Below are 13608 nucleotides of genomic sequence, written 5' to 3' on the forward strand. Positions count from 1 at the left end.
AACTCTACCATATGGAAATTTAAAATAAATTTAGGGGGAAAAAAAGTAGCCTGGTTAGACACATCAAACACATGGTAGTTACTGCCTCTGAAGAAGGAAGGGAAACAGGGTGGAAGTTAAAGGAATTTTGGCCTCATCATTTATGCTGTCATAACTAAAAAGTAAGTATGACAATGTACTGTTAATTTTATATGGTGAGATTATCAGTGTTTGGTTTATTACTCTATACTTTTTAATTGGTCAAAATATTGTTTAGTTGCTAAGTTGTATCCAACTTTTTTGGGACCCCATGGACTATATAGCCCAACAGGCTCCTCTGTCCATGGAATTTCCCAGGCAAAAATACTGGAATGGGTTGCCATTTCCATCTCCAGGAGATCTTCCCAACCCAGGGGTCAAACCTGTATCTTCTGCTTGGCAGGTGGATTCTTTATCACTCTGCCACCAGGGAAGCATAAACAAGGCAAAATACATATTAAAAGAAAATTTTGAAAAGGCTGAGAAGTAGAAGAAGAAAAAATCACTAGTTGTTTTGAAAAACGGGTACATTTTCTCTCTACTTGTTTGGCATAGTGTAAAATGTACTCTAAGAACAACATAGCCTGTAGCTTGGACTTAGAATACCCAAAATAAATTTTCCTTTCTCTTAAATATGTAAACGTTTGCAGTGATACAATGTTAGTGTTAAGGTCTGTGTTTAATAACTTGTTTTATTTCCTCTGTATTCTTTTTTGGTAAATGATAAAAGAATTTCCATTGATGGTGGTGATATAAAATTTCCTCTCAGATGTGTTCAATTGGGTATGCCTAGAAAAACTTTGAAAGGAAATACAAAAAACTGATGATATTTATTGCCTCTAGGGATTCTTTTGAGGTGGTTGGGGGAACTAGGATGAAAGGGAAATTTTCACTTTATCCTACTTTTCTGTACAAAACTCAAATCTTGTGATCCAAAATGGAAACAAAACAACTTGATTAATAAAATTAGTAAATAGCGCAGATGGTAGGGAAAATACGGCAAAAACCATGACAGTCTTAAGGCAATGAATGAAGCTAAAGAAATGCTGTGTGAAAAACCTATGGGAGGCACAAGAATCTAACGTTCAGAGGAAACCCTGGGGCAAAATGGCCTAGCGCCACCCTCCGCTTCACAGAAGGCTAGTCCCCTAAAGTTAGGTGATACATCTGCGCATGCGCACCGCCTCTAGCCTGCCATCTTCAGGGTGTAATCCATCCTCCACCGAGAGCACGCGAAAGCCGCACGTACGCCTGCCCGGGGACGCGCACGCACCCCCCGCCCCGCCCCGGGCGGCCGGCGAATCCCGCGAGGCCCGGGTAGTCTAGGCTCTCTGAGGTAATGCCCCGGAAGGCGGGGGACGCGGAAGAGGCTGAGGCCGGCGCTGAGGAGGCGAGTGCAGAGGACCCCGGCGCCGAGCGGGAGATGGAGGCCGGGCGGCTGCGGGCGGCGCTGCGCGCCGTGAACACGCGCGAGCCGTCCCAGGTCATCTTCTGCAACCGCAGCCCGCGCGTGGTGCTGCCCGTGTGGCTCAACTTCGATGGCGAGCCCCAGCCTTACCCGACGCTGCCCCCCGGCACGGGCCGCCGCATCCACAGCTACCGAGGTAGGCGGTCCGGGGTCGCCCTGTCGCGCCCGGCCGCGCCGCCCCCTTGAGCTGAGCGCAGCGAGCCGCGCTGTAGGCCTGAGAATCACGGTGACCGTGGCTCGGTCTCACCGAATCCCCGCCCCATTCGGGGGAGGCAGCTGCTGTTGTCATTTTTATTCCCATTTTACACTCGAGGAACTGAGGCCCCAAGAGAGGTTGTGACAGATTCAAGTTGACGCAACTAGTAAGTGACAGTATCTTTCTAAGACTGAGTAATTTGCATTTGAATATCAACCCCACGTGTATTCCATCCCTCACGCCCATTTGTTCAGTTTGTGATTAGGAGAATCCCACATTCTCCGGTGTGCCCAGTGAGCCGGTCCGCGTCGGGTCCCTGTCTTGATGAAGTGTCTCTTCTGCCCATTAGAAGAGACAAATGCATAAATAGATAAGAACAAGCCAGTGTCATAATTGCTGCAGTAGGAACGGAGCACAGCATTGCACCTGCTCAGTGAAAGAGAAGGGGGTGTGCTTTCAGTTAGGGAAGCTTCCCAGAAAAGGAGAATTCTGGAAGATGCATGGAATCTGACCAACCCAAGACAGGAGTTGAGAGCTGTAGACAGACAGAACCGCATGGCCTGACACCTGGAACCTGGGAGAGGGGAGAGGGTATGCAATGGGAGAGGAAGTCTGAAAAATGATTTTACCCCTAGGAAAATGGGGGCCATTGGAAATTATTAAACAGAGAAATGGTATTGCCTGATTTAATACTAAAAAGCTTCCCCAGGATGCAAGGTCATTTGGAAGGGGAAGACTACTGGTAAGAGTTAGAAAACTGTTGTAATAACCCAGGCTGGAGATGTCCAGGCCAAATGAAGTTAACGCTTACTAAAAATTCACTATCTTTCTCAGAGGATCTTGATGAATCTTTTTTCTTTGAGGGTAGCATAGTCAGTGATGCTCTTCAAACTTTTACACCAAATTTCTCCTAATACTAAATGAGGAACGGGAATTCTTTGGGCTTCCCTGTGGCTCAGAAGGTAAAGAATCAGCCTGCAATGAGGGTGACCTGGGTTCAGTCCCTGGCTTGGGGAGATCCCCTGGAGGAGGGTAGGGCAACCCACTCCAGTATTCTTACCTGGAGAATCCCCATGAACAGAGGAGCCTGGCGGGGTGCAGTCCATGGGGTGACAGAGTCAGACATGACTGAGCGACTAAGCATGCACCAGTGTTTTAGGACTCAGTGGTTTCTCTGCTGGCCCTGGTTGGATTCCTGGTGGGGGAACTAAGATCCTTGCAGGCCACGTAGTATCCTAGGAAAAAAAATAATTTTTTTTTTTTTTTTAATGAGGAAGAATTCAATTCTTCCAGACATCCACATTTCTGCAGTCTTATATCTGGGAAATTGTGTGACTTTTGTATTCTCTAAAATTTATCTGTGCCTGATTTAATACAAACGTTAAAAAAATTACTTCCTGAATGTACTTAATGTTCCTAAATTATACACTTAAAAATGATTAAAATAACCAATTTTATGTTATGTATATTTCGCCACAATAAAAAACATTACTTCTCACTTGACATTTCTTAAATTTTGCCTCCAAATCGTCAAGTAAACATATGCCCAGGATCTCATGCTGTTTTTGTTCTGAAAGAGCCTCCTTCCTTCCTTGAACAGAATCTTAGGCCTGGGATTTTTTGTCTCCTTCCAACTGTCCCCCTCTCTTTTTTTTTTGCATAAGATATATTTATTTCTTAAATCCATTTTTTAATTTGCATGCAGTAAAATACACAGATCCTAGCATTTAATAGGTTTTGACAATACCTAGATCAAGTTATAGATTAGAATATTTCCATTATCCCAGAAAGTTCTGTCTTGCCCCTTTCTACTCTTTGGATTTTTCACATCCTTGTTTAGTTTCATCTCTTCATACAGAATGTACTCTTCTCTATCTGGCTTTTTTCTCTCAGTGTGATGTTTTTGTACCTTGTTGTTTTTGAAAAGCACAGATCTGAGGAGTTGGTGACCTCTCTCCTTTTAGTTTGCACCACTGGATGTGATTTGCAGTTCAAATACTTTGCTTTTGCACCAAGGTAGCAGAAAGGGCCTTCATTTTGGAACCTGGTATAGTTGCTCTTCTGTCTACTGTCTCCATTGCCTTTTGTGAGGATTCAATAGAATAACATTATTGGGAGGGCTTTGTATGGTATTCGAGCATAACGAGAGGCAAGTATTTCAGTCTGGGGAGATGAAGGCAATAGATATGTGACTACTTAACCTCTGCTTGTCTTAACAGGTCACCTTTGGCTCTTCCGAGATGCTGGGACATCTGATGGGCTTCTAGTTAACCAAACTGAGCTATTTGTGCCATCTCTCAATGTTGATGGGCAGCCTATTTTTGCCAACATCACACTGCCAGGTATACCGATGTTCCATCTTACTTTTTAAAAAGATAGGCTGTTGTGCTAAGTAGAGGATAGGCCCTTGAAAGAGCTCAGTCCTTAGTGACTTTTGCCTGATGCTGGGCAAGGTATCCAGCTTTTCTGTGTCTTATTCTCCACCATAAATAAAATGTAAGAAATGTACTGGTATTCTCTATGTTGAACAAAGATGTTGTGGTGTCTCAGAAGCTCTTTGGGCTTGTCAGGAGTGGGCTAAATTAAAATAACTGATTGTAGAATTATGAGTGCGTTTTGTTTCCGTGGCCTTGGAGTAGAGTTATGCCCTGGAATCTCAGAAGAAAAAACATGTAGAGAGTGAGATATCATGGCTTATTTATGACTTCTGGTGTTGTATCTTTTAATGTAATTTAATGCAATCAAGCTTACTGTGCCAGTCAGGGTTTTTTTTTTTAAAAAAACACCACCAAATTGAACATTAGCTTCATAGCTTACCACTTGTTTAAAACTCAAGTGATTTTATTAGATTGAACCCCAAGAAACTGATCTTTTGGGTTAAGAAAAAAAACCTAAATATCTGTGGCTTCATAAGGTTCACACTAGTATGTGTATATAGATTTTGTTTTAAGGCAGTGGATATACAGAAGTGAACACTGGTAAGTTAAAATGTAGGAAATTTTGCCTTGTAGGAGACCTTTAAAGAGTAAGTTCCCCAGTGAGTTAAAAATAGGATTTGAGGAAATTGGTGACAGTCAGCTGGAATCCCCAAAAGGCTATTGACAGAAGGAGGTTTCAATAAGGAAAGGTTGAGACCTGCCTCAGGATGAACAGAGTAGTCAGCAGCTGGGCTGACTTCCTAATATGTGGGACCCAGTGCAAACTTAAGATGTGGGACCTTTTGTCCAAAAATCAGGAAAACTACCATTTAAAATACTAAAATATTTTCCCTTTCTTCTGTGTCTCTCTCACAACTTGTTACGGTGTCTTTTCTGTTTGCTACTTAATGCTATTTTAGGAAAAGTTAAAGTTTTTTAATTACTTAAAAAAATAGGATTTGAAGGACTTCCTTGGAGGTCCAGTGGTTAGGATTCTGGCTTCCACTGCAGAGAGCACGGGTTCGATCCCTGATCAGGGAAACTTAAGATCCCACAAGCTGTGAGGTGCGACAAAGAAAAGCAAAAACATAGAATTTGAGTTCCCCCCAGAATCCAGTTATATGCTGTTTTAGTTATCTTTTGCTGTGTGACAGCTACCTGTAACTCAACAACATTTTATTTGTTCATAATTCTGCAGGCAGGGCTGAGTTCAACTCAGGGGTTATTCTACTCTCTGGTGGTCACTGGTGTGGCTGCTTTCTGCCGGCAGGTTGGCTGAGGGCTGGGCCTGTCTCCCATGTCGTCTCAGGGCCTGGCCCTCTTTGTGTGGTCTCTCTTGCTGTATAACTCAGGGCTCCTGAGGGCGTAAAAGCGATTGTTGCCAGAGCTTCTTAAGGCTGAAGCCCAGAATCAGCACAGCGTCACTTTGCCCACATTCACTTAATTAAAGCACATGATAGGCTCAGCCCAGCCTCAAGGGAAGTCCTCCACATGGCCATGAATGCTATGAGATGTCTGTTGGAGCCATCACGTTACACTCCGCCACAACCCGCGTACTCACTTTTTTTGTCCAATGTGAGGTCCAGCTGTCGAAAATGTAACGGCCTCGGTTGGCCAGGCCTCGTGAGCGCTTAATCCCCAGGCCTGAGTTTGCTGCTGAGAGTCGCTTTTCTGCCCTTACAGTGTACACCCTGAAAGAGCGGTGCCTCCAGGTTGTGCGAAGCCTGGTCAAGCCTGAGGATTACAGGAGACTGGACATTGTGCGATCCCTCTACGAAGATCTGGAAGACCATCCCAATGTGCAGAAGGACCTGGTGCGGCTGACGCAGGAGCATATTGAAAGCCAGCGGATGGCAGGGGAGATTGAAGATGTTTAGTTCAGAGTCACACTCCTGGGTCTCAGCTTTTGATGGTCCTGACAAGTCTTGATCTAGAGCTAGGACTGGTCACCTTTTCTCAGCTTCAAGGTGTCTCATTCTTGGAGTGAAAATGCTCCATTGCTTAAAACAAAGTTAACTGACCTCACTACAAGGCATTGTGATGTTTAAGGGCAAATATCACAAAATGTAATAATTATGCCTGCCTCTTGTAGAAATATTTATCAAGGAAAAGTAGTTGCATCTTTGCTTCCTAGTGAGTCAGGAGAGTTTCTGTGTAAGGACTTTGTGGAAGTAATTACAGCGAGAATAGTAGCTTCTTGTTGAGTTGTAAGGAAGCAGTGGTGCCTGCTTTTCATTGTTGTGTTGTGGTCTGTGATGTGCCCGCCTCCCGCTCTGGGAGACAGAAATGTCCTTGGGGCAGGGGAAAATCTGTCTGCTCTTTGAGACCCTAGTGCCTCGCACATTATGAGCCTTCCATCTGGTGTTAGTTGAATGAACAAACCAGTGGGTCCTTTGGTAGAAAGTGTTTAGAGGTTTTGACCCTTTTTTTTTGAGGGGGAGTGACAGTGGGGACCTTAAAGTATATACAGTAAACAGATGTTTAAAAGGGAATCATTTTTATAGAAAGTAATCTTTTAATAATTTTCTAAATTTTGACTTTTCTTAGTCCATTGTTGTCACAGGGCTGTGTCACTTCTGTTTCTAAGCCAGGACTAGCTTTCTACAGTTCTTGTGGTGATGGCTTTTTGAAACTTGCTATCCGCACAGGAGAGAGGAGAAAATGGCCATTACCTTGTTTAATCATAGTGTTAAAGAGCTACTCCTGTACTATAAATAGGTTTTTGCCAAGTGTGCGTATTTCTGTTCCTTTTTGTAACTCCATGACTTTTCTGTTTAATTCAGCAGTTTTTCACCAGGCAGGATCTGGTGACACTTTGCACCTGGCTAGAGGAGAAGACGAAGAAGCCCTCTAAACTCTGGAATGTTACAGCTAGCACACTGTGGATTTAGAGAGTAGCCTGGAATCTTTTATAGTTTTGTACATGCCCAGATCCTTTCCTATAGGCTGGACTTAAATTCATTAATTTGAATTCAATACTTCTATCAGGCATCCTTTTTTGGTAGCTAATCGTTAAAAAAAAAAAAAGGATCCTCCCCAGTAGAGAAAATTTTGGAAGAAACGGAAAAATAAAAGGAAGAAAAGATCCAGGTAGATACATTGCTTAAATACAACCACTAACTTAACATTTTGAACAGCCTTTTTTTGGCTTGGTTTTACATAGTTGAGATCATACTGAATATACAGTTTTATATTCTACTTTCTCATTTAACTTTATAACTTAAAATATTTTTCCATGGTATTATAAGCTCTTCATACTCATGCGTGCAGCCTTCCTTTTATAAATAATGTGGGACTATTTCTTGCCATCCTTATTAAATCCTTCTGCTAACTTTTGAGCGCATTTCCTGTGCTCTGATATCAGAGTGGAGTGAATGAATCAAATGCCTTACAGTTTTTCCACCTAATCATATTCTCCTCTTTCAACATTCAACAAATAAGGGGCTTTTGTTTTTTAATCTGTTGTGTTATTCATTCAGTGACACACCTCAAATTTTTTTTCTAATTTTTGTTGTTGAATTGTTGGGTAGAGAAGAAAATATGCTGGTATAGAAGGCAGCCATACGATTAAAAAAGTAGGATAGTATGAGAGATTTAAGGAAGTCTCTCGGTGCTGGATTAGTTCAATGTTGGTTTTATTGTTTTTTTAACCTGCCGTTGTGTCAAAATGTTCCTGAAACTTGCAATTTGAGTACTATTTTTGTGTTGTCCAAAGAAAATCGAAAACCTGTAGCATGTATGGGCTCATTTGAAATCTTATGAATGTATTAAATGTATTGCTCTTGAGAGACTGTGATCTTACCTGTTTTCAGTTTTTTTTTTTTAAAGCGTCCTTTGGATACAGTAAATGGTGCTGAGTAAAGGAAATGGGTAGGATGTCATTTGCCAGGTTCTTCTGTCTTGGAGAGGTGTGAAGACTGTTTAATGGCCTTGGGGAGACGAAACACAAGGAACCTGGTTCTCTGTCGCTTTTCTTCGCAACCCTGGATTTTGTTTAGAACTTTATTTTAGCTCTTCTTTTCTTGTAAAGATGAAATATCACTAAAAATTTTAAGCCCTACAGAAAAGGATGAAGAAGAAAAGCATTCACATTGGGAAGAAAGGCTTTTTTTTTTTTTTTTTCATGAAAATAGAACCAGCCTTAACAAACACCTCCCTAAAGAAGATACACGGATAGCAACTAAGCATATGAAAGGATGCTCCAGGAACTTCCCTGGCGGTCCAGCGCTTAAGACTCCATGCATCCAATGCAAGGGGCGTGCATTTGATCCCTGGTCGGCTAACTAAGATCCCACGTGCCAAGTGGTGTGACCAAAAAAGTATTTAAAAAAAGAAAAGATGGTCCACGTAGTACGTCATCAGAGAATTGCAAATTAAACAGCAGTGAGATACTACTACACAGCTATTAGAATGCTCTCCCCACACACAAAAAAAGGCTCACATCCAGAACACTGACCACACCAAATGCTGGTGAGGATGTAGAACAACAGGAACTCTGATTCATTGCTAATGGGAACGCCAAATCTTATGGCCACTTTGGAAGACAGTTTGATGGCTTCCTACGAAATTAAATGCTTATCATATATCCAGTAATTATGCTTCTTGGGTATTTACTCAAAGGAGCTGAAAATGTACGTCCAAAAACTTGCACATGGATGTTTATGGCAGTTTTGTTCATAATTGCTAACATTTGGAAACAAGCAAGGTGTCCTTCAGTAGGTGAATAGGTGCATATATGATATATTCAAATAACGGACTGTTGTTCAGCACTAAGATGAAGGGAGCTGTCCACCAAGAAAAGAGAGATAAAACTTAAATGCTTATTACTGAGTGAAAGAAGACAGCTTGCAAAGGTCACACACTTTATGATTCCAACTCTACAACATTCTGGAAAAGGCAGAATTGGATTAAAAAGGGATTGAGGGAACTTCCCTGGCGGTCCAGTGGTTAAAACTGCACGCTTCCAATGCAGGGGTCACGGTTTTGATCCCTGGATGGTGAACTAAGGTCCCATGTACAGTTGGCATGGCCAAAAATAAATAATTTTTTAAAAATTTATGGGGCAGAGAGGGTTGGAGGAGGTGGAGGGATGAATAAGTAGACCACAGAATTTTTTGAGGTAGTAAATTTATTCTGCATGATAGAATAGTGGATATATATTATTATACATCTGTCCGAACCCACAGAATGTGCAATGCCGAGTGAACCCTAAGGTAAACTGTAGACTTGGGGTAATAATGATGTGTCAGTGTAGGTCCATCGATTGTTAACAAATGTACCACTTTATGGGGATATTGATAATGGGAGAGACTGTGTGTGGGAGCACGAGGTATATAGGAAATCCTGTACCTTCCTCTTAATTATGCTGTGAACCTTAAAACTGCTCTAGAAAATAGTCTATTAAAAAAAAGTGGTTAATATCTCACTAGGACTTACTGTATATTGAGAAGATGAAAAGAAAGTAGGGCGCTCAGCTCACTAAGGACATGAAATAAATACCAGTGTTTTACAGTCCTGAAATAGGAACACCAGTATGACCTTTTCAGATATTTCACGTTTGGTTTCTGTATCCTGTTCTCCACCTCAGCCCCGCTCTATACTAGTCACTGGGCTGCCTGTTACCCTTCACCATTTCTCCTTTCTGTCAACTAAGCTCCCTGCCTCAACAGAACGTTTTCCTGGAGACTTCTCCCATCACCACACAATCCCAGTAATCCATAGGCAGATCACACCAGTTGACTCTTGATGTTGTACGTTCTGTGAGTTTGGACAAATTTCTAATGACATCTATCCACTTTTATAATATCAGACAAAATAGATTGACAGATATGCTTGTGATGTTAACCAAAAGTGTTGGGCAGTAGCACCGGACACTTAAATGAGAGAGAAACCTGCAAAACTTGTTTCAGAATTTGGAACATGAAACCTCAGGAAAGTACAAGTCAACATACAAATAAATAGCAATATGCTCTCTCCCTATTCAGGTAGAAAACACAAAAGATTGTTTTGCTCCAGTTGGGAAGAGTTGAGTCCCTGATAACTGGACTGGACCCACAAATGTTAACAACAGACCTAAGATTTCTGAAAGACTCAGAGGAAATCATTTTAGCAAATTATTTTATCTTCAGATAAATTGAAGAATTAATTGGGTGAAGAACAGCCTAGCAGCAGTTTGCTAGGGAGGACATGAGATGACATTCTTTACCTGAAGGAGCAGTCAGATACCCTGGTCCAACTTGGAAATACTAAGAACTTGTGCTTCAGTTATCCAGTGCTCAGAAACAATCAGATGGAAACTAGAGTGGAGAATTACTCTAGCGGGTCTGGATTACCCTTGTCCTGTGGCAAATGCAGAGAGTGAAGGGAATTTGGGGAAGGGTCTACTATGTCCTCAGGGCATCAGTTTTCCAAAAATTGGTTTATGGTTTTCCTTGATAGACTTTAGGACTCCCCTTCCCTTCCTGTAGATGAGAAAGCAGACACCTCTGGAACAGAGTCCAATACTGGAAATAAATGTACATTAATAGGAGATGGGCCAAATCGCGTATCCTAAATAAACCATTAAAAGGGAAAAGATAGATTCTTATATATGGACATGAAAAACTGTTCATTATTAGTTGAAAAACATTTATAGAAAATTAAATGTGTTTTTAAAATTTTTATGTTAAAAAGTTAATTTTATAGAGGTCTAAAAATACATGCCGGAGAAGGCAATGGCACCCCACTCCAGTACTCTTGCCTGGAAAATCCCATGGACGGAGGGGCCTGGTAGGCTGCTGTCCATGGGGTCACGCAGAGTCGGACACGACTGAAGTGACTTAGCAGCAGCAGCAGTAAAGATACATGCAAGTATATACACCAAACTATTAATAATGGTTGTCCCTCCAGGATGAGACTATGGGAAGGTGTTAATTTCTCTGTCTCTGTCTCTCTGACATAACAGGGAAAAAAAAAAAGTATATATATGTATATGTATATGTCTATGTATATATATAGGTCTCTGCCTGAACTCCTGGTACACAGCTCTCCTAAAACCATTGATTTCAAATTCCTAAGTGATAAGATCACTAGGAGTATCTTTTATTCTAATGAGAGGACTCTGGGCTGGGTCTTGTATGACTCCTGGAAGAAAGTATTGAATTTTCAGCCCTAGCCACCCTTCTCTAGCCTAGAACACAGTAAACAGATCTAATTCCGTATTTCTCTTCATCTGGATATTCATCTGTATTCTTTATCATATCCTTTAATAAAGTGGTAAGTGTATTTCCATAAGTTCTTTGGGCAATTAGCAAATTAATTGAACTTAAGGAGGGGTCAATGGCACCCCACTCCAGTACTCTTGCCTGGAAAATTACATGGACGGAGGAGCCTGGTAGGCTGCAGTCCATGGGGTCTCGAAGAGTTGGACACAACTGAGCGACTTCCCTTTCACTTTTCACTTTCATGCATTGGAGAAGGAAATGGCAACCCACTCCAGTGTTCTTGCCTGGAGAATCCCAGGGACGGGGGAATCTGGTGGGCTTCTGTCTATGGGGTCGCACAGAGTCGGACACGACTGAAGCGACTTAGCAGCAGCAGCAGCAGCAAGGAGGGGTCCTGGGGACCTGTGATTTGTAGCCATGTTGGACAGAAATAATGAATAACCTGGGGTATATAATGAGTAGTACAACTACTTGGACTGGCATCTGAAGCAGATGGGGACAGTTTCATGGAACTAAGCCCTTAACCTCTGGGATCTGACACTATCTCCCGGTAGATAGTATTAGAATTGAGTTAAATTGTAGAACTCCCAGCTGGTGTCCTAGAAGATTGCTTGTTGTGGGGAAACTACCCCCTCTCCCTCATTTGGTAACTAGAAGTGTCCCAAGTGAAGTGTTGTGTGTAACAGTGTTATTGAAAGTAACTTGGGTCCACTTGCCGCATGCAGTAAAGCCAACCTACTTACACTGAATTGTGGTGAAGGAAACTCCTATGTTTATTTGCAGGGCACCAAACAAGGGAGTCCAGGCAGCTAGTGCTCAGAAAACCTGAACTTCCTGAAGCCTTTCAGGAAAAGATTTTTGGTTTTTTTTGAAACCTTTCATTTTATGTAAGAGTACGCTGCTGCTGCTGTCGCTTCAGTCATGTCCAACTCTGTGTGACCCCATAGACAGCAGCCCACCAGGCTCTGCCGTCCCTGGGATTCTTCAGGCAAGAACACTGGAGTGGGTTGCCATTTCCTTCTCCGATGCATGAAAGTGAAAAGTGAAAGTGAAATTGCTCAGTCATGTGCAACTCCTAGCAACCCCATGGACTGCAGCCCACCAGGCTCCTCCGTCCATGGGATTTTCCAGGCAAGAGTACTGGAGTGGGGTGCCATTGCCTTCTCCCATGTAAGAGTATAATTGATTACAATGTTGTGTTAGTTTCAGGTATACAGCAAAGTGATACAGTTATGCCTATATATGGATCTATTCATTTTCTTTTTATTGTTTTAATTTTATTTTTAAACTTTACAATATTTTATTGGTTTTGCCAAATATTGAAATGAATCCGCCACAGGTATACATGTGTTCCCCATCCTGAACCCTCCTCCCTCCCCATACCATCCCTCTGGGTCATCCCAGTGCACCAGCCCCGAGCATCCAGTATCATGCATCGAACCTGGACTGGCGACTCGTTTCATACATGATAGTATACATGTTTCAATGCCATTCTCCCAAATCTTCCCACCCTCTCCCTCTCCCACAGAGTCCATAAGACTGTTCTATACATCAGTGTCTTTTTTGCTGTCTCGTATACAGGGTTATTGTTACCATCTTCCTAAATTCCATATATATGTGTTAGTATACTGTATTGGTGTTTTTCTTTCTGGCTTCACTCTGTATAATAGGCTCCAGTTTAATCCATCTCATTAGAATTGATTCAAATGAATTCTTTTTAATGGCTGAGTAATACTCTGTTGTGTATATGTACCATAGCTTTCTTATCCATTCATCTGTTGATGGACATCTAGGTTGCTTCCATGTCCTGACTATTATAAACAGTGCTGCGATGAACATTGGGGTACACGTGTCTCTTTCCCTTCTGGTTTCCTCATTTTCAAATGGAGAAAGGTTTTCAAGATAGGGTGAGGAAGTGGGGGTTGTGGGGTGTGTGATCCAGTCATGGATATTCTTCTGATTGGTTGGTGATGAGATAATGAGGAATTAACATCATCAGCCTTCTAATTCTGACTGGCCTAGGACCTACATGCTTGTGGGCAGCATATGGTTAACTTCTTCCATCTGGTGGGGGTTTCAGTATCTACAAAATAGTTCAAAGAATTTGGCTCAGAATATTATGTCTAGCCCTTGAGGAGGAAGTAGCAGTCCTTGATTAATGGCTAAACTATTATTTTATCTCACTTGACTGTTTGCCTTTCTTCATTTTCTCACTTCTCTGATTAAATTTACTCTTTGGAACACGTGGAGGGTCTAAGAGGCTGAATTTTCCCTACAGACCAGATGGAGGCAGAGAACATGGCGGGG

The 13608-nt window shown here is 42.0% G+C and overlaps 1 protein-coding gene across 1 annotated transcript; it reads left to right on the top strand.

Annotated features, from left to right (window-relative positions):
- Positions 1–518: 518 nt before the first annotated feature.
- VHL (von Hippel-Lindau tumor suppressor, E3 ubiquitin protein ligase) lies at positions 519–7895 on the top strand. Its single transcript, XM_010842116.1, has 3 exons — positions 519–1622; positions 3902–4024; positions 5783–7895. The coding sequence occupies exons 1-3, from the start codon at positions 1358–1360 to the stop codon at positions 5974–5976; spliced, it is 582 nt and encodes a 193-aa protein (XP_010840418.1). The 5' UTR covers positions 519–1357; the 3' UTR covers positions 5977–7895.
- The last annotated feature ends 5713 nt before the right edge of the window (positions 7896–13608 follow it).

The sequence above is a fragment of the Bison bison genome, unplaced genomic scaffold (genome assembly GCF_000754665.1).
Source record: "Bison bison bison isolate TAMUID 2011002044 unplaced genomic scaffold, Bison_UMD1.0 scf7180017864171, whole genome shotgun sequence".
NCBI classification, from domain to species: domain Eukaryota; kingdom Metazoa; phylum Chordata; class Mammalia; order Artiodactyla; family Bovidae; genus Bison; species Bison bison.